Source organism: Scyliorhinus canicula, chromosome 8 (genome assembly GCF_902713615.1).
Source record: "Scyliorhinus canicula chromosome 8, sScyCan1.1, whole genome shotgun sequence".
NCBI classification, from domain to species: Eukaryota; Metazoa; Chordata; class Chondrichthyes; order Carcharhiniformes; family Scyliorhinidae; genus Scyliorhinus; species Scyliorhinus canicula.
The window spans coordinates 197,540,162-197,561,241 of record NC_052153.1 but is presented as its reverse complement, the minus strand read 5'-3'; the positions used below and the strand labels follow the sequence as shown (position 1 = coordinate 197,561,241).

The following is a 21,080-nucleotide window of genomic DNA, read 5'->3' as shown; positions in this document are numbered from 1 at the left end:
CCTACACAGGCACCAGCGCAGGCCCCTACACAGGCACCAGCGCAGGCCCCTACACAGGCACCAGCGCAGACCCCCTACACAGGCACCAGCGCAGGCCCCCTACACAGGCACCAGCGCAGACCCCCTACACAGGCACCAGCGCAGGCCCCTACACAGGCACCAGCGCAGACCCCCTACACAGGCACCAGCGCAGGCCCCTACACAGGCACCAGCGCAGGCCCCTACACAGGCACCAGCGCAGGCCCCCTACACAGGCACCAGCGCAGACCCCCTACACAGGCACCAGCGTAGGCCCCCTACACAGGCACCAGCACAGGCCCCCTACACAGGCACCTACACAGGCACCAGCGCAGGCCCCCTACACAGGCACCAGCGCAGGCCCCCTACACAGGCACCAGCACAGGCCCCCTACACAGGCACCAGCGCAGACCCCCTACACAGGCACCAGCACAGGCCCCCTACACAGGCACCAGCGCAGGCCCCCTACACAGGCACCAGCGCAGGCCCCCTACACAGGCACCAGTGCAGCCCCCCTACACAGGCACCAGCGCAGGCCCCCTACACAGGCACCAGCGCAGGCCCCCTACACAGGCACCAGCGCAGGCCCCCTACACAGGCACCAGCACAGGCCCCCTACACAGGCACCAGCGCAGGCCCCCTACACAGGCACCAGCGCAGGCCCCCTACACAGGCACCAGCGCAGGCCTCCTACACAGACTCGACAAAGGCCCACAACACCGGCCTGCACTGCAGGACCCTCCACATGCTCACAATACAATCCCATCATGCAGGTTTCCTACACAGGCCCACAACACAGGCCCACACTGCAATATAATAATAATAATCATTAGTGTTACAATTGGCTTACATTAACACTGCAATGAAGTTACTGTGAAAAGCCCCTAGTCACCACATACCGGCGCCTGTTCGGGTACACGAAGGGAGAATTCAGAATGTCCAATTCACCTAACAGCACGTCTTTTGGGACTTGTGAGAGGAAACCGGAGCACCCGGAGGAGGCCCCCTACACAGCCTGCACTGCAGGTCCCTTACACCAGCCCACAACACAGGCCCGCACTGCAGGCCTCCTACACAGGCTGATAACACAGACCCGCACTGCAGGCCTCCTACACAGGCTGACAACACAGACCCACACTGCAGGTCTTATACACAGGCTGATAACACAGGCCCGAACTGCAGGTCTCCTACACAGGCTGATAACACAGGCTCGCACTGAAGGCCTCAAAGAACAAAGAAAATTACAGCACAGGAACAGGCCCTTCAGCCCTCCCAGCCTGCGCCGATCCAGATCCTTTATCTAAACCTGTTGCCTATTTTCCAAGGTCTACTTCCCTCTGTTCCCCGCCCGTTCATATATCTGTCTATATGCATCTTAAATTATGCTATCGTACCCGCCTCTACCACCTCCGCTGGCAAAGCATTCCAGGTACCCACCACCCTCTGCGTAAAAAACATTCCACGCAAAACCCGCACTGCAAGCCTCCTACACAGGCTGATAACACAGACCCGCACTACCGTCCTCCTACACAGGCTGATAACACAGACCCGCACAGCAGGCCTCCTACACAGACTGATAACACAGGCACTCACTGCAGGCCTCCTACACAGGCTGATAACACAGACCCGCACTGCAGGCCTCCTACACAGGCTGATAACACAGACCCGCACTGCAGGCCTCCTACACAGGCTGATAACACAGACCCGCACTGCAGGCCTCCTACACAGGCTGTTAACACAGACCCGCACTGCAGGCCTCCTACACAGGCTGATAACACAGACCCGCACTGCAGGCCTCCTACACAGGCTGATAACACAGGCCCGCACTGCAGGCCTCCTACACAGGCTGACAACACAGACCCACACTGCAGGTCTTATACACAGGCTGATAACACAGGCCCGAACTGCAGGTCTCCTACACAGGCTGATAACACAGGCTCGCACTGAAGGCCTCAAAGAACAAAGAAAATTACAGCACAGGAACAGGCCCTTCAGCCCTCCCAGCCTGCGCCGATCCAGATCCTTTATCTAAACCTGTTGCCTATTTTCCAAGGTCTACTTCCCTCTGTTCCCCGCCCGTTCATATATCTGTCTATATGCATCTTAAATTATGCTATCGTACCCGCCTCTACCACCTCCGCTGGCAAAGCATTCCAGGTACCCACCACCCTCTGCGTAAAAAACATTCCACGCAAAACCCGCACTGCAGGCCTCCTACACAGGCTGATAACACAGACCCGCACTACCGGCCTCCTACACAGGCTGATAACACAGACCCGCACAGCAGGCCTCCTACACAGACTGATAACACAGGCACTCACTGCAGGCCTCCTACACAGGCTGATAACACAGACCCGCACTGCAGGCCTCCTACACAGGCTGATAACACAGACCCGCACTGCAGGCCTCCTACACAGGCTGATAACACAGACCCGCACTGCAGGCCTCCTACACAGGCTGTTAACACAGACCCGCACTGCAGGCCTCCTACACAGGCTGATAACACAGACCCGCACTGCAGGCCTCCTACACAGGCTGATAACACAGACCCGCACTGCAGGCCTCCTACACAGGCTGATAACACAGACCCGCACAGCAGGCCTCCTGCACAGGCTGATAACACAGGCCCGCATTGCAAGACTCCTACACAGGCTGATAACACAGGCTGATAACACAGACCCGCACTGCAGGCCTCCAACACAGGCTGACAACACAGACCTGCACAGCAGGTCTCCTACACAGACTGATAACACAGGCCCACACTACAGGCCTCCCACACAGGCGTGTCTACATCAATGCCAGGAGTATACGAAATAAGGTAGGGGAACTGGCAGCATGGGTTGGTACCTGGGACTTCGATGTTGTGGCCATTTCAGAGACATGGATAGAGCAGGGACAGGAATGGTTGTTGCAGGTTCCGGGGTTTAGGTGTTTTAGTAAGCTCAGAGAAGGGGGCAAAAGAGGGGGAGGTGTGGCGCTGCTAGTCAAGGACAGTATTACGGTGGCGGAAAGGATGCTAGATGGAGACTCTTCTTCCGAGGTAGTATGGGCTGATGTTAGAAACAGGAAAGGAGAGGTCACCCTGTTGGGAGTTTTCTATAGGCCACCTAATAGTTCTCGAGATGTAGAGGAAAGGATGGCGAAGATGATTCTGGAAAAGAGCGAAAGTAACAGGGTAGTTGTTATGGGAGACTTTAACTTTCCAAATATTGACTGGAAAAGATATAGTTCGAGTACATTAGATGGGTCGTTCTTTGTACAATGTGTGCAGGAGGGTTTCCTGACACAATATGTTGACAGGCCAACAAGAGGCGAGGCCACATTGGATTTGGTTTTGGGTAATGAACCAGGCCAGGTGTTAGATCTGGAGGTAGGTGAGCACTTTGGAAACAGTGACCATAATTCGGTGACCTTTACATTAGTGATGGAAAGGGATAAGTATACCCCGCAAGGCAAGAGTTATAGCTGGGGGAAGGGCAATTATGATGCCATTAGACATGACTTAGGATGTGTAGGTTGGAGAAGTAGGCTGCAAGGGTTGGGCACACTGGATATGTGGAGCTTGTTCAAGGAACAGCTATTGCGTGTTCTTGATAAGTACGTACCAGTCAGGCAGGGAGGAATGGGTAGAGCGAGGGAACCGTGGTTTACCAAAGAAGTGGAATCTCTTGTTAAGAGGAAGAAGGAGGCCTATGTGAAGATGAGGCGTGAAGTTTCAGTTGGGGCGCTTGATAGTTACAAGGAAGCGAGGAAGGATCTAAAGAGAGAGCTAAGAAGAGCAAGGAGGGGACATGAGAAGTCTTTGGCAAGTAGGATCAAGGAAAACCCAAAAGCTTTCTATAGGTATGTCAGGAATAAAAGAATGACGAGGGTAAGAGTAGGGCCAGTCAAGGACAGTGGTGGGAAGTTGTGTGTGGAGGCTGAGGAGCAAGATACTAAATGAATACTTTTCGTCAGTATTCACTCAGGAAAAAGATAATGTTGTGGAGGAGAATGCTGAGACCCAGGCTATTAGAATAGATGGCATTGAGGTGCGTAGGGAAGAAGTGTTGGCAATTCTGGACAAGGTGAAAATAGGTAAGTCCCCGGGGCCTGATGGGATTTATCCTAGGATTCTCTGGGAAGCCAGGGAAGAGATTGCTGAGCCTTTGGCTTTGATTTTTATGTCATCATTGGCTACAGGAATAGTGCCAGAGGATTGGAGGGTAGCAAATGTGGTCCCTTTGTTCAAGAAGGGGAGTAGAGATAACCCCGGTAACTATAGGCCGGTGAGCCTCACGTCTGTTGTGGGTAAAGTCTTGGAGAGGATTATAAAAGATACGATTTATAATCATCTAGATAGGAATAATATGATTAGGGATAGTCAGCATGGTTTTGTGAAGGGTAGGTCATGCCTCACAAACCTTATCGAGTTCTTTGAGAAGGTGACTGAACAGGTAGACGAGGGTAGAGCAGTTGATGTGGTGTATATGGATTTCAGTAAAGCGTTTGATAAGGTTCCCCACGGTCGGCTATTGCAGAAAATACGGAGGCTGGGGATTGAGGGTGATTTAGAGATGTGGATCAGAAATTGGCTAGTAGAAAGAAGACAGAGGGTGGTGGTTGATGGCAAATGTTCAGAATGGAGTTCAGTTACGAGTGGCGTACCACAAGGATCTGTTCTGGGGCCGTTGCTGTTTGTCATTTTTATAAATGACCTAGATGAGGGCACAGAAGGTTGGGTGAGTAAATTTGCAGACGACACTAAAGTCGGTGGAGTTGTAGACAGTGTGGAAGGATGTTGCAGGTTACAGAGGGACATAGATAAGCTGCAGAGCTGGGCTGAGAGGTGGCAAATGGAGTTTAATGTAGAGAAGTGTGAGGTGATTCACTTTGGAAAGAAAAACAGGAATGCGGAATATTTGTCTAATGGTAAAATTCTTGATGTGGAGATGCCGGCGTTGGACTGGGGTGAGCACAGTAAGAAGTCTTACAACACCAGGTTAAAGTCCAACAGGTTTGTTTCAAACACGAGCTTTCGGAGCACGGCTCCTTCTTCAGGTGAATGGAAAGGCTTGTTCCAGAAATGTTTATATAGACACAGTCAGAGATGCCCCGGAATGCGAGCACCTGCAGGCAATCAAATCATCAAAGATGCAGAGAGAGAGGTAACTCCAGGTTAAAGAGGTGTGAATTGTCCCAAGCCAGTTCAGTCGGTAGGCCTCTGCAAGTCCAGGCTTGTTGGTGGGGGCCGAATGTAATGCGACATGAATCCCAGATCCCGGTTGAGTCCGCATTCATGCGTGCGGAACTTAGCTATAAGTTTTTGCTCAGCAATTTTGCGTTGTCGCGTCTCCTGAAGGCCTCCTTGTAGAATGCTGACCCGGAGATCAGAGGCTGAATGTCCTTGACTGCTGAAGTGTTCCCCAACTGGAAGGGAACAGTCCTGCCTGTTGATAGTCGCACGATGCCCGTTTATTCGTTGTCGCAGTGTCTGCATGGTCTCGCCAATGTACCACGCTTCGGGACATCCTTTCCTGCAGCGTATGAGGTAGACTACATTGGTCGAGTCGCACGAGTATGCGCCGCGTACCTGGTGGGTGGTGTTTCCACGTGTAATGGTGGTGTCCATGTCGATGATCTGGCATGTCTTGCAGAGATTACCCTGGCAGGGTTTTGTGGTGTTGTGGTTGCTGTTCTGAAGGCTGGGTAATTTGCTGCAAACAATGGTTTGTTTGAGGTTGCGCGGTTGTTTGAAGGCCAGTAGTGGGGGTGTGGGGATGACCTTGGCAAGATGTCCATCCTCGCTGATGATGTGTTGGAGGCTGCGAAGAAGATGTCGTAGTTTCTCCGCCCCAGGAAAGTACTGGACGACGAAGGGTACTCTGTCAGTGGTGTCCCGTGTTTGTCTTCTGAGGAGGTCGGTGCGGTTTTTTGCTGTGGCGCGGTGGAACTGTCGATCAATGAGTCGAGCGCCATATCCCGTTCGTACGAGGGCATCTTTCAGCATCTGTAGGTGTCTGTTGCGCTCCTCCTTGTCTGAGCAGATCCTGTGTATACGGAGGGCTTGTCCATAGGGGATGGCTTCTTTAATGTGTTTCGGGTGAAAGCTGGAGAAGTGGAGCATCGTGAGATTATCTGTGGGCTTGCGGTAAAGCGAGGTGCTGAGGTGACCGTCCTTGATGGAGACGAGTGTGTCCAAGAATGGAACTGAATTTGGAGAATAGTCCATGGTGAGTTTGATGGTGGGATGGAACTTATTGATGTCATCGTGTAGTCGTTTCAGTGATGTCTCGCCGTGGGTCCAAAGGAAAAAAATGTCATCGATGTATCTGGTGTATAGCATCGGTTGAAAGTCCTGTGTGGTGAGGAAGTCCTGTTCAAACTTGTGCATGAAGATGTTGGCATATTGAGGTGCAAATTTGGTCCCCATGGCTGTTCCGTGCGTCTGGATGAAGAGTGACTGAACTGGCTTGGGACAATTCACACCTCTTTAACCTGGAGTTACCTCTCTCTCTGCATCTTTGATGATTTGATTGCCTGCAGGTGCTCGCATTCCGGGGCATCTCTGACTGTGTCTATATAAACATTTCTGGAACAAGCCTTTCCATTCACCTGAAGAAGGAGCCGTGCTCCGAAAGCTCGTGTTTGAAACAAACCTGTTGGACTTTAACCTGGTGTTGTAAGACTTCTTACGGTAAAATTCTTGGCAGTGTAGATGAGCAGAGAGATCTCGGTGTCCATGTACATAGATCTCTGAAAGTTGCCACCCAGGTTGATAGGGTTGTGAAGAAGGCCTATGGTTTGTTGGCCTTTATTGGTAGGGGGATTGAGTTACGGAGCCATGAGGTCATGTTGCAGCTGTACAAAACTCTGGTACGGCCGCATTTGAGGTATTGCGTACAGTTCTGGTCGCCTCATTATAGGAAGGACGTGGAAGCTTTGGAACGGGTGCAGAGGAGATTTACCAGGATGTTGCCTGGTATGGAGGGAAAATCTTATGAGGAAAGGCTGATGGACTTGAGGTTGTTCTCGTTAGAGAGAAGAAGGTTAAGAGGTGACTTAATAGAGGCATACAAAATGATCAGAGGGTTAGATAGGGTGGACAGTGAGAGCCTTATGGAGGTGGCTAGCACGAGGGGACATAGCCTTAAATTGAGGGGTAATAGATATAGGACAGAGGTCAGAGGTGGGTTTTTTACGCAAAGAGTGGTGAGGCCGTGGAATGCCCTACCTGCAACAGTAGTGACCTCGCCAACATTGAGGGCATTTAAAAGTTTATTGGATAAGCATATGGATGATAATGGCATAGTGTAGGTTAGATGGCCTTTAGATTTTTTTCCATGTCGGTGCAACATCGTGGGCCGAAGGGCCTGTACTGCGCTGTATCGTTCTATGTTCTATAACACAGACCCGCACTGCAGTCCTCCAACACAGGCTGATAACACAGACCTGCATTGCCGGTCTCCTACACAGGCTGATAACACAGAACCACACTGCAGGCCTCCTACACAGGCTGATAACACAGAACCACACTGCCGGCCTCCTACACAGGCTAATAACACAGGCTGATAACACAGACCCGCCCTGCGGTACTCCTGCACAGGCTTAAAACACAGGCCCGCACTGCAGGCCTCCTACACAGGCTGATAACACAGGCCCACACTGCAGGCCTCCTACACAGGCTGATAACACAGGCCCGCACTGCAGGTCTCCTTCACAGGCTGATAACACAGGCCCGCACTGCAGGCCTCCTACACAGGCTGATAACACAGGCCCGCACTGCAGGCCTCCTTCACAGGCTGATAACACAGGCCCGCACTGCAGGCCTCCTACACAGGCTGATAACACAGGCCCGCACTGCAGGCCTCCTACACAGGCTGATAACACAGACCCGCACTGCAGGCCTCCTACACAGGCTGATAACACAGACCCGCACTGCAGGCCTCCTACACAGGCTGATAACACAAACCCGCACAGCAGGCCTCCTACACAGGCTGATAACACAGACCCGCACTGCAGGCCTCTGACACAGGCTGATAACACAGACCCGCACTGCAGGCCTCCTACACAGGCTGATAACACAGACCCGCACTGCAGGCCTCCTACACAGGCTGATAACACAGACCCGCACTGCAGGCCTCCTACACAGGCTGATAACATAGACCCACACTGCAGGCCCCTGACACAGGCTGATAACACAGGCCTGCACTGCCGGCCTCCTACACAGGCTGATAACACAGACCTGCACTGCAGGCCTCTGACACAGGCTGATAACACAGACCCGCACTGCAGGTATCCTACACAGGCTGATAACACAGACCCGCACTGCAGGCCTCCTACACAGGCTGATAACACAGACCCGCACTGCAAGCCTCTGACACAGGCTGATAACACAGGCCTGCACTGCCGGCCTCCTACACAGGCTGGTAACACAGACCTGCACTGCAGGCCTCTGACACAGGCTGATAACACAGGCCTGCACTGCAGGCCTCTGACACAGGCTGATAACACAGGCCTGCACTGCCGGCCTCCTACACAGGCTGATAACACAGGACCTTCTCATTCTTTGATGAAAAATGAACAATCTTATATTTTCCCAGTGAATTCCATTTGCCAGTTTTCCGCTCACTTACATAACCGGTCAATATCTCTCTGTGAACTGCTTATATTCTCCTGGCAACCTGCCTTCCTCCTTTGTAACATCCGCACATGCGGCCTTCCTCCACACTCACACAGTGTGAATTCAAGTCATCACCCCTTCCTCCCACTGTTAGCCGTCTGGGGCGGGATTCTCCCAGCTCAGGGCCGGGCCGGAGAATCCCAGCCAATGGGCCATGCCGCCCCGATCCCGGCACGTGATTCTCCGCAGAGCCCAAGGAGGAGGGAATCCAACCTCATGGGGGGGGGGGCCTCTTATGTGGCTTGGCCTGCGATCGGGGCCACTGATCGCCGGGCCGGCCTTGTGGGTGGGGGCCTCCTTTCCTATGCGTCGGCCCCTGTAGTCCTGCGCATATCCTCGTTGGCACCAGCGCAACTGCGCATGCACGGATCCCGCGGCGCACAGTTGGTGCCGGGATCAGCAGCTGGAGCGGCGTGCTGGCCCTCTATAGGGGCCAGAATTGATCCTGGGAGCAGCGGTGTTTATGACGGCGTGGACACTCTGCCGTGGGATTGGAGAATCCCGCCCCGATACCCATTCTGCGTGGATCGTACTTTGAAATATCACATTGTGAAACCGTCATTGTTTCGTCCCTCTCTGTGTCTTTCTGTATCGTTCTGACTCTCTCTCTCCCTCTCCCTTTCTCCCTCCCTTTCCCTCTCTCTTTCCATCTATTGTCTCTCTCTCCCTCTCTCTTTCCATCTATTGTCTCTCTCTCCCTCTCTCTTTCCATCTATTGTCTCTCTCTCTCTCTCTCTCTCTGTGTCTTGTTCTCTTCATGTCATTCTCTTTCTCGCTGTCTAACTCTGGCTGTTTGCTGATTACAGGTGGAGCTGTGGTTTAACAGTGAGACGGAGCTCCAGATCCCTGACGATCCAGTCACCCCTCTCCCATTCCACAGACTGAAGCAACTCAAGCAGGTACGCTTTTCACAGGAGTCCCGGCCTGGACAGCGAGCCTGCAACAGCCTCCTCCATCACCCGTTCATCAATAACCCCACCCAGTCACCAACATTGCTCCATGTCCCTACAGCCTCCAATCACGACCCTCACCAACAACAAAACCCTGCAGATGCGACAAATCGGAAACAAATCGGTGGGTGGGCAGGCATGGGTTTCTGTACCCGTTTGTTCCTGGTAGCTGATTCGCAGGCACAATGCTGGAAGATTCTGCATTGTAATTATATGTAAATAAACATTGCAATTATTGTTTACATAACTGATGGACGAGAAATATTCTAGTCAGCGTGGATTTATAAAGGTAAATCCATGCCAAGCTAATTGGAAATGACAAGTGAGAGTTGATGAGGGAAACATGGCTGATGTGTTGTACATGGTGTTGTGGACGGAGGAAGGACTGCACATGAGGCTGGGCTGGCATGATACAACTCTCTTTATTATCACACTCGATAGGGTGGCACAGTGGTTAGCATTGTTGCTTCACAGTGCCAGGGTCCCAGGTTCGATTCCCGGCTTGGGTCACTGTCTGTGCGGAGTCTGCACGTTCTCCCCGTGTCTGCGTGGGTTTCCTCCGGGTGCTCCGGTTTCCTCCCACATTCCCGAAAGACGGGCTGTTAGGTGAATTGGACATTCTGAATTCTCCTCTGTGTACCGGAACAGGAGCCGGACTGTGGCGACTAAGGACTTTTCACAGTAACTTCAATGCAGTGTTAATGTAAGCCTACTTGTGACAATAATAGAGATTATTATTATATAATCACTCCACTCCCTGCACGGTCACTCCCCACGACCTGCTCCAAGGTCAGGGTTTATATCCTGTGGGCCACTCCTCCAATTGGGAGGAAGCTCCTCCCCCTGGTCACCTGGTATCTCATTCTCTGATCTGTCGGAGGATGCAGATGGTGTGGAACTCAGTAGTATCAAACCTGGAGCTGACAAACTCTGTCCACGTCGGGGGTCGAAACGCATGGATTTCCACAAAGTGTTTTACAAAGTGTCACATAACAAGTTGATCAGCATGTGTACAGAACTGGCTGCAGACTGCGAGGAGAGGTGAAAGGTCGTTTCTCTCACTCAGGGAAAGTATATAACTGGGATTCCCCAAGGGACAGGACTGGGATCACAGTTTTTCCAGATATTCATCAGCTACACCTCGGTACACCTCGGGGACAATTTCAAAATGTACAAATGCCACAAAAGTCAGGAGCAATGTGAACTGTAATAATAATAATCTTTACTATTGTCACAAGTAAGCTTATATTAACACTGCAATGAAGTTACTGTAAAAAGCCCCTAGTCGCCACATTCCGGCGCCTGTTCGGGTACACTGAGGGAGAATTCAGAATGTCCAATTCACCAATCAGCACATCTTTCGGGACTTGTGGGAGGAAACCGGAGCACCCGGAGGAAACCCACGCAGACACAGGGAGACACGTCCATGTGGAGTTTGCACATTCTCCCCGTCTCTGCGTGGGTTTCACCCCCGCAACCCAAAGATGTGCAGCGTAGGTGGATTGGCCGCGCTAAATTGCCCCTTAATTAGGAAAAATAACTGGGTGCTTCAAATGTATAAAAAGCAACCCAAGACACGGGGGGAGCATTCAGAGTACGCACAGACCATTACCAAGCTGGGAGTCGAACCCAGGACCCTGGCGCTGTGAAGCAACAGCACTAACCACTGTGCTACCGTGCCACCCCGTGCAAACTGAGGACATTTCTTTAGAACATCAAGCAGGCAGGCTGGGGCAGTGGGCAGATTCAAGGCAGAGGAAGTTCAATGCAGAGAAATCTGAAGTGATTAATTTTGGGAGGAAGAACATGGAGAGACAATGGAAAATAACGGGTAAAATTCTGAAAGGTGCAGAGGTACCTGCGTGTCGCTGTACACAAATGATTGAAGCTGGCAGGACAGGTGGAGAGAACAGTTAATAAAGAATACAGTATTCCGAGCTTCCTAGAGAATCCCTTCACATTGTGTCGCTGATAAACGTTCTCTTTCCCACAGCTTTTCTTCACTTTCTTTATGGATGAGAAGCGGAACCCGCCAGAGCTGGATTATACCAACATGCTGCTATACTTCACCGCTCACCGGGATCCTGTCCAGGGATTCCACCGATCCCTCAGCCTAGCGGCTGGGACAGATCTCACCTGGAATCCAGACACAGACCCCATCATTGTCAAGGTGAAGGAGACCAGAAAATAAACCGAAACATCAACCAGAATGTCAGGACAGCTTTACTCTGTATCTAAACCTGTGCTGTACCTGTCCTGGGAGTGTTTGATGGGGACAGTGTAGAGGGAGGTTTACTCTGTATCTAACCCCGTGCTGTCCCTGTCCTAGGAATGTTTGATGGGGACAGTGCAGAGGGAGCATTACTCTGTATCTAACCTCGTGCTGTACCTGTCCTGGGAGTGTTTGATGGGGACAGTGTAGAGGGAGCTTTACTCTGTATCTAACCCCGTGCTGTACCTGTCCTGGGAGTGTTTGATGGGGACAGTGTAGAGGGAGCTTTAGTCTGTATGTAACCCCGTGCTGTACCTGTCCTGGGAGTGTTTGATGGGGACAGTGTAGAGGGAGTCTTACTCTGTATCTAAACCTGTGCTGTACCTGTCCTGGGAGTGTTTGATGGGGACAGTGTAGAGGGAGCTTTACTCTGTATCTAACCCCGTGCTGTACCTGTCCTAGGAGTGTTTGATGGGGACAGTGTAGAGGGAGCTTTACTCTGTATCTAACCCCGTGCTGTACCTGTCCTGGGCGTGTTTGATGGGGACAGTGTAGAGGGAGCTTTACTCTGTATCTAACCCTGTGCTGTACCTGTCCTGGGAGTGTTTGATGGGGACAGTGTAGAGGGAGCTTTACTCTGTATCTAACCCCGTGCTGTACCTGTCCTGGGAGTGTTTGATGAGGACAATGTAGAGGGAGCTTTACTCTGTATCTAACCCCGTGCTGTACCTGTCCTGGGAGTGTTTGATGGGGACAGTGTAGAGGGAGCTTTACTCTGCATCTAACCCCGTGCTGTACCTGTCCTGGGAGTATTTGATGGGGACAGTGTAGAGGGAGCTTTACTCTGTATCTAACGCCGTGCTGTACCTGTCCTGGGAGTGTTTGATGGGGACATTGTAGAGGGAGCTTTACTCTGTATCTAACGCCGTGCTGTACCTGTCCTGGGAGTGTTTGATGGGGACAGTGTAGAGGGAGCTTTACTCTGTATCTATCCCCGTGCTGTACCTGTCCTGGGAGTGTTTGATGGGGACAATGCAGAGGGAGCTTTACTCTGTATCTAACCCCGTGCTGTACTTGTCCTGGGAGTGTTTGATGGGGACGGTGTAGAGGGAGATTTACTCTGTATCTAACCCCGTGCTGTACCTGTCCTGGGAGTGTTTGATGGGGACAGTGTAGAGGGAGCTTTACTCTGTATCTAACCCCGTGCTGTACCTGTCCTGGGAGTGTTTGATGGGGACAGTGTAGAGGGAGCTTTACTCTGTATCTAACCCCGTGCTGTACCTGTCCTGGGAGTGTTTGATGGGGACAGTGTAGAGGGAGCTTTACTCTGTATCTAACCCCGTGCTGTACCTGTCCTGGGAGTGTTTGATGGGGACAGTGTAGAGGGAGCTTTACTCTGTATCTAACCTCGTGCTGTACCTGTCCTGGGAGTGGTGGTGGGGACAGTGTAGAGGGAGCTTTACTCTGTATCTAACCCCGTGCTGTACCTGTCCTGGGAGTGTTTGATGGGGACAGTGTAGAGGAGGCTTTACTCTGTATCTAACCCCGTGCTGTACCTGTCCTGGGAGTGTTTGATGGGGACAGTGTAGAGGGAGATTTACTCTGTATCGAACCCCGTGCTGTACCTGTCCTGGAAGTGTTTGATAGGGACAGTGTAGAGGGAGCTTTACTCTGTATCTAACCCCATGCTGTACCTGTCCTGGGAGTGTTTGATGGGGACAGTGAAGATTTACTAATTGATTGTTATTGATCTCTGTTTCCAGTCAGATCATTGTATTGACCGACAGTCATCAGGGAGAGGTTCAAATCCTCTTGATGGTGAGGATGGTGCCGTTGCCTCCAGTGAATTAGTGCCAATATATGCACTCTTCCAGATCCTGACCCACGGTGTGATTAACACTGAAGACACTCATCGCCACTCAAAGCAGTATGAGACAGAACAGCTCTACTGTAAGGTACGTATCACAGTGTGTGGGTCAGTGTGTGTCTGGGTCAGTGTGTGTCTGGGTCACTGTGTGTCTGGGTCAGTGTGTGTCTGGGTCAGTGTGTGTCTGGGTCAGTGTGTGTCTGGGTCAGTCCGTGTCTGGGTCAGTCCGTGTCTGGGTCAGTGTGTGTCTGGGTCAGTGTGTGTCTGGGTCAGTCCGTGTCTGGGTCAGTCCGTGTCTGGGTCAGTCCGTGTCTGGGTCAGTCCGTGTCTGGGTCAGTGTGTGTCTGGGTCAGTGTGTGTCTGGGTCAGTGTGTGTCTGGGTCAGTCCGTGTCTGGTCAGTGTGTGTCTGGGTCAGTGTGTGTCTGGGTCAGTGGTGTGTCTGGGTCAGTGTGTGTCTGGGTCAGGTGTGTGCTGGTCAGTGTGTGTCTGGGTCAGTGTGTGTCTGGGTCAGTCCGTGTCTGGGTCAGTGTGTGTCTGGGTCAGTGTGTGTCTGGGTCAGTCCGTGTCTGGGTCAGTCCGTGTCTGGGTCAGTGTGTGTCTGGGTCAGTGCGTGTCTGGGTCAGTGCGTGTCTGGGTCAGTGTGTGTCTGGGTCAGTGTGTGTCTGGGTCAGTGTGTGTCTGGGTCAGTCCGTGTCTGGGTCAGTGTGTGTCTGGGTCAGTGTGTGTCTGGGTCAGTCCGTGTCTGGGTCAGTCCGTGTCTGGGTCAGTCCGTGTCTGGGTCAGTGTGTGTCTGGGTCAGTGTGTGTCTGGGTCAGTGTGTGTCTGGGTCAGTCCGTGTCTGGATCAGTGTGTGTCTGGGTCAGTGTGTGTCTGGGTCAGTGTGTGTCTGGGTCAGTGTGTGTCTGGGTCAGTGTGTGTCTGGGTCAGTGTGTGTCTGGGTCAGTCCGTGTCTGGGTCAGTGTGTGTCTGGGTCAGTGTGTGTCTGGGTCAGTGTGTGTCTGGGTCAGTGTGTGTCTGGGTCAGTGTGTGTCTGGGTCAGTCCGTGTCTGGGTCAGTGTGTGTCTGGGTCAGTGTGTGTCTGGGTCAGTGTGTCTGGGTCATTCCGTGTCTGGGTCAGTGTGTGTCTGGGTCAGTCCGTGTCTGGGTCAGTCCGTGTCTGGGTCAGTCCGTGTCTGGGTCAGTGCGTGTCTGGGTCAGTGCGTGTCTGGGTCAGTGTGTCTGGGTCAGTGTGTGTCTGGGTCAGTCCGTGTCTGGGTCAGTGTGTGTCTGGGTCAGTGTGTGTCTGGGTCAGTGCGTGTCTGGGTCAGTGTGTGTCTGGGTCAGTGTGTCTGGGTCAGTGTGTGTCTGGGTCAGTCCGTGTCTGGGTCAGTGTGTGTCTGGGTCAGTGTGTGTCTGGGTCAGTGCGTGTCTGGGTCAGTGCGTGTCTGGGTCAGTCCGTGTTTGGGTCAGTGTGTGTCTGGGTCAGTGTGTGTCTGGGTCAGTCCGTGTCTGGGTCAGTGTGTGTCTGGGTCAGTCCGTGTCTGGGTCAGTGTGTGTCTGCGTCAGTCCGTGTCTGGGTCAGTGTGTGTCTGGGTCAGTGTGTGTCTGGGTCAGTGTGTGTCTGCGTCAGTCCGTGTCTGGGTCAGTGTGTGTCTGGGTCAGTCCGTTTCTGGGTCAGTGTGTGTCTGGGTCAGTGTGTGTCTGGGTCAGTGTGTGTCTGGGTCAGTGTGTGTCTGGGTCAGTGTGTGTCTGGGTCAGTGTGTGTCTGGGTCAGTGTGTGTCTGGGTCAGTGTGTGTCTGGGTCAGTCCGTGTCTGGGTCAGTCCGTGTCTGGGTCAGTGTGTGTCTGGGTCAGTGTGTGTCTGGGTCAGTGTGTGTCTGGGTCAGTCTGTGTCTGGGTCAGTGTGTGTCTGGGTCAGTGTGTGTCTGGGTCAGTCGTGTCTGGGTCAGTGTGTGTCTGGGTCAGTGTGTGTCTGGGTCAGTCGTGTCTGGGTCAGTGTGTCTGGGTCAGTGTGTGTCTGGGTCAGTGTGTGTCTGGGTCAGTGTGTGTCTGGGTCAGTCCGTGTCTGGGTCAGTGTGTGTCTGGGTCAGTCCGTGTCTGGGTCAGTGTGTGTCTGGGTCAGTGTGTGTCTGGGTCAGTCCGTGTCTGGGTCAGTGTGTGTCTGGGTCAGTGTGTGTCTGGGTCAGTCCGTGTCTGGGTCAGTGTGTGTCTGGGTCAGTGTGTGTCTGGGTCAGTCCGTGTCTGGGTCAGTGTGTGTCTGGGTCAGTGTGTGTCTGGGTCAGTGTGTGTCTGGGTCAGTGTGTGTCTGGGTCAGTGTGTGTCTGGGTCAGTGTGTGTCTGGGTCAGTCCGTGTCTGGGTCAGTGTGTGTCTGGGTCAGTGTGTGTCTGGGTCAGTGTGTGTCTGGGTCATTCCGTGTCTGGGTCAGTGTGTGTCTGGGTCAGTCCGTGTCTGGGTCAGTCCGTGTCTGGGTCAGTCCGTGTCTGGGTCAGTGTGTGTCTGGGTCAGTGCGTGTCTGGGTCAGTGTGTGTCTGGGTCAGTGTGTGTCTGGGTCAGTGTGTGTCTGGGTCAGTGTGTGTCTGGGTCAGTCCGTGTCTGGGTCAGTGTGTGTCTGGGTCAGTGTGTGTCTGGGTCAGTGCGTGTCTGGGTCAGTGCGTGTCTGGGTCAGTGTGTGTCTGGGTCAGTGTGTCTGGGTCAGTCCGTGTCTGGGTCAGTGTGTGGGTCAGTGTGTGTCTGGGTCAGTGCGTGTCTGGGTCAGTGTGTGTCTGGGTCAGTCCGTGTTTGGGTCATGTGTGTCTGGGTCAGGTGTGTCTGGGTCAGTCCGTGTCTGGGTCAGTGTGTGTCTGGGTCAGTGTGTGTCTGGGTCAGTGTGTGTCTGCGTCAGTCCGTGTCTGGGTCAGTGTGTGTCTGGGTCAGTCCGTGTCTGAGTCAGTGTGTGTCTGGGTCAGTGTGTGTCTGGTCAGTGTGTGTCTGGGTCAGTGTGTGTCTGGGTCAGTGTGTGTCTGGGTCAGTCCGTGTCTGGGTCAGTGTGTGTCTGGGTCAGTCCGTGTCTGGGTCAGTCCGTGTCTGGGTCAGTCCGTGTCTGGGTCAGTGTGTGTCTGGGTCAGTGTGTGTCTGGGTCAGTGTGTGTCTGGGTCAGTCCGTGTCTGGGTCAGTGTGTGTCTGGGTCAGTGTGTGTCTGGGTCAGTGTGTGTCTGGGTCAGTGTGTGTCTGGGTCAGTCCGTGTCTGGGTCAGTGTGTGTCTGTGTCAGTGTGTGTCTGGGTCAGTGTGTGTCTGGGTCAGTGTGTGTCTGGGTCAGTCCGTGTCTGGGTCAGTGTGTGTCTGGGTCAGTCCGTGTCTGGGTCAGTGTGTGTCTGGGTCAGTGTGTGTCTGGGTCAGTCCGTGTCTGGGTCAGTGTGTGTCTGGGTCAGTGAGTGTCTGGGTCAGTCCGTGTCTGGGTCAGTCCGTGTCTGGGTCAGTATGTGTCTGGGTCAGTGTGTGTCTGGGTCAGTGTGTGTCGGGTCAGTGTGTGTCTGGGTCAGTGTGTGTCTGGGTCAGTCCGTGTCTGGGTCAGTGTGTGTCTGGGTCAGTCCGTGTCTGGGTCAGTGTGTGTCTGGGTCAGTCCGTGTCTGGGTCAGTGTGTGTCTGGGTCAGTCCGTGTCTGGGTCAGTGTGTGTCTGGGTCAGTGTGTGTCTGGGTCAGTCCGTGTCTGGGTCAGTGTGTGTCTGGGTCAGTGTGTGTCTGGTCAGTGTGTGTCTGGGTCAGTCCGTGTTCTGGTCAGTGTGTGTCTGGGTCGTGCGTGTCTGGGTCAGTGTGTGGCTGGGTCAGTGTGTGTCTGGGTCAGTGTGTGTCTGGGTCATTCCGTGTCTGGGTCAGTGTGTGTCTGGGTCAGTCCGTGTCTGGGTCAGTGTGTGTGCTGGGTCAGTGTGTGTCTGGGTCAGTGTGTGTCTGGGTCAGTCCGTGGTCCTGGGTCAGTGTGTGGTCTGGGTCAGTGTGTGTCTGGGTCAGTGTGTGTCTGGGTCAGTCGTGTGTCTGGGTCAGTGTGTGTCTGGGTTCCGTGGTGTCTGGGTCAGTCCGTGTTCTTGGGTCAGTGTGTGTCTGGGTCAGTGTGTGTCTGGGTCAGTGTGTGGTCTGGGTCAGTCCGTGTCCTGGGTCAGGTCCGTGTCTGGGTCAGTGGTGTCTGGGTCAGTGTGTGTCTGGGTCAGTGGTGTCTGGGTCAGTGTGTGCTGGGTCCGTGTGTGTCTGGGTCCGTGTGTGTCTGGGTCAGTCCGTGTCTGGTCAGTGTGTGTCTGGGTCAGTGTGTGTCTGGGTCAGTATGTGTCTGGGTCAGTGTGTGTCTGGGTCAGTGTGTGTCTGGGTCAGTCTGTGTCTGGGTCAGTGTGTGTCTGGGTCAGTCGTGTGTGGGTCAGTGTGTGTCTGGGTCAGTGTGTGTCTGGGTCAGTGTGTGTCTGGGTCAGTGTGTGTCTGGGTCAGTCCGTGTATGGGTCAGTCCGTGTCCTGGGTTCAGTCCGTGTGTCTGGGTCAGTGTGTGTCTGGGTCAGTCCGTGTCTGGGTCAGTGTGTGTCTGGGTCAGTGTGTGTCTGGGTCAGTGTGTGTCTGGGTCAGTGTGTGTCTGGGTCAGTGTGTGTCTGGGTCAGTGTGTGTCTGGGTCAGTGTGTGTCTGGGTCAGTCTGTGTCTGGGTCAGTCCGTGTCTGGGTCAGTTTGTGTCTGGGTCAGTGTGTGTCTGGGTCAGTGTGTGTCGGGTCAGTCCGTGTCTGGGTCAGTGTGTGTCTGGGTCAGTCCGTGTCTGGGTCAGTGTGTGTCTGGGTCAGGCCGTGTCTGGGTCAGTGTGTGTCTGGGTCAGTCCGTGTCTGGGTCAGTGTGTGTCTGGGTCAGTCCGTGTCTGGGTCAGTGTGTGTCTAGGTCAGTGTGTGTCTGGGTCAGTGTTGTCTGGGCAGTGTGTGTCTGGGTCAGTCCGTGTCTGGGTCAGTGTGTGTCTGGGTCAGTGCGTGTCTGGGTCAGTCCGTGTCTGGGTCAGTGTGTGTCTGGGTCAGTGTGTGTCTGGGTCAGTCCGTGTCTGGGTCAGTGTGTGTCTGGGTCAGTCCGTGTCTGGGTCAGTCCGTGTCTGGGTCAGTGTGTGTCTGGGTCAGTGTGTGTCTGGGTCAGTGTGTGTCTGCGTCAGTCCTGTCTGGGTCAGTGTGTGTCTGGGTCAGTCCGTGTCTGGGTCAGTGTGTGTCTGGGTCAGTGTGTGTCTGGGTCAGTGTGTCTGGGTCAGTGAGTGTCTGGGTCAGTCCGTGTCTGGGTCAGTCCGTGTCTGGGTCAGTGGTGTTCGGGTCGTGTGTCTGGGTCAGTGTGTGTCTGGGTCAGTGTGTGTCTGGGTCAGTCCGTGTCTGGGTCAGTTCCGTGTCTGGGTCAGTCCGTGCTGGGTCAGTGTGTGTCTGGGTCAGTGTGTCGGGTCAAGTCCCGTGTCTGGTTCAGTGTGTGTCTGGTCAGTCCGTGTTGGGTCAGTGTGTGTCTGGGTCAGTGTGTGTCTGGGTCAGTCCGTGTCTGGGTCAGTGTGGTCTGGGTCAGTGTGTGTCTGGGTCAGTGCGTGTCTGGGTCAGTCCGTGTCTGGGTCAGTGTGTTCTGGGTCATGTGTGTCTGGGTCAGGTCCGTGTCTGGGTCAGTGTGTGTTGGGTCAGTGTGTGTCTGGGTCAGTGTTGTATGGGTCAGTGTGTGTCTGGGTCAGTGGTGTCTGGGGTCAGTCCGTGTCTGGTCAGGTCGTGTCTGGGTCAGTGTGTCTGGGTCAGTGTGTGTCTGGGTCAGTCGTGTCTGGGTCAGTCCGTGTCTGGGTCAGTCGTTGTACTGGGTCAGTGTGTGTCTGGGTCAGTGTGTGTCTGGGTCAGTGTGGGTGTCGTTGGTCAGTGTGTGTCTGGGTCAGTCCGTGTCTGGGTCAGTGTGTGTCTGGGTCAGTCCGTGTCTGGGTCAGTGTGTGTCTGGGTCAGTCCGTGTCTGGGTCAGTGTGTGTCTGGGTCAGTCCGTGTCTGGGTCAGTCCGTGTCTGGGTCAGTCCGTGTCTGGGTCAGTGTGTGTCTGGGTCAGTGTGTGTCTGGGTCAGTGTGTGTCTGGGTCAGTGTGTGTCTGGGTCAGTCCGTGTCTGGGTCAGTGTGTGTCTGGGTCAGTCCGTGTCTGGGTCAGTGTGTGTCTGGGTCAGTGTGTGTCTGGTCAGTGTGTGTCTGGGTCAGTCCGTGTCTGGGTCAGTGTGTGTCTGGGTCAGTCCGTGTCTGGGTCAGTGTGTGTCTGGGTCAGTCTGTGTCTGGGTCAGTGTGTGTCTGGGTCAGTGTGTGTCTGGGTCAGTGTGTGTCTGGGTCAGTGTGTGTCTGGGTCAGTCGTGTTCTGGGTCAGTGTGTGTCTGGGTCAGTCCGTGTTCTGGGTCAGTGTGTGTCTGGTCAGTGTGTGTCTGGGTCAGTCCGTGTCTGGGTCAGTCCGTGTCTGGGTCAGTGTGTGTCTGGGTCAGTGTGTGTCTGGGTCAGTGTGTGTCTGGGTCAGTCCGTGTCTGGGTCAGTGTGTGTCTGGGTCAGTGTGTGTCTGGGTCAGTGTGTGTCTGGGTCAGTGTGTGTCTGGGTCAGTCCGTGTCTGGGTCAGTGTGTGTCTGGGTCAGTGTGTGTCTGGGTCAGTGTGTGTCTGGGTCAGTCCGTGTCTGGGTCAGTGTGTGTCTGGGTCAGTCCGTGTCTGGGTCAGTGTGTGTCTGGGTCAGTGTGTGTCTGGGTCAGTGTGTGTCTGGGTCAGTCCGTGTCTGGGTCAGTCCGTGTCTGGGTCAGTGTGTGTCTGGGTCAGTGTGTGTCTGGGTCAGTCCGTGTCTGGGTCAGTGTGTGTCTGGGTCAGTCTGTGTCTGGGTCAGTCCGTGTCTGGGTCAGTGTGTGTCTGGGTCAGTGTGTCTGGTCAGTCCGTGTCTGGGTCAGTGTGTGTCTGGGTCAGTCCGTGTCTGGGTCAGTCCGTGTCTGGGTCAGTGTGGTCTGGGTCAGTGTGTGTCTGGGTCAGTGTGTGTCTGGGTCAGTCCGTGTCTGGGTCAGTGTGTGTCTGGGTCAGTCCGTGTCTGGGTCAGTGTGTGTCTGGGTCAGTGTGTGTCTGGGTCAGTCCGTGTCTGGGTCAGTGTGTGTCTGGGTCAGTGTGTGTCTGGGTCAGTGTGTGTCTGGGTCAGTCCGTGTCTGGGTCAGTGTGTCTGGTCAGTGTGTGTCTGGGTCAGTGTGTGTCTGGGTCAGTGTGTGTCTGGGTCAGTGTGTGTCTGGGTCAGTCCGTGTCTGGGTCAGTCCGTGTCTGGGTCAGTGTGTGTCTGGGTCAGTGTGTGTCTGGGTCAGTGTGTGTCTGGGTCAGTGTGTGTCTGGGTCAGTGTGTGTCTGGGTCAGTGTGTGTCTGGGTCAGTGTGTGTCTGGGTCAGTCCGTGTCTGGGTCAGG

At 54.0% G+C, this 21,080-nt stretch overlaps 1 protein-coding gene across 1 annotated transcript in view; it reads left to right on the top strand.

Moving 5' to 3' along the window:
* Positions 1-21,080, top strand: part of spef2 (sperm flagellar 2) — a 293,647-nt gene that overhangs the window by 271,936 nt on the left and 631 nt on the right. The window contains 3 exon segments of the mRNA XM_038803926.1: positions 9,487-9,579; positions 11,624-11,800; positions 13,606-13,797. Coding sequence (XP_038659854.1) covers positions 9,487-9,579; positions 11,624-11,800; positions 13,606-13,797 — 462 coding nt within the window.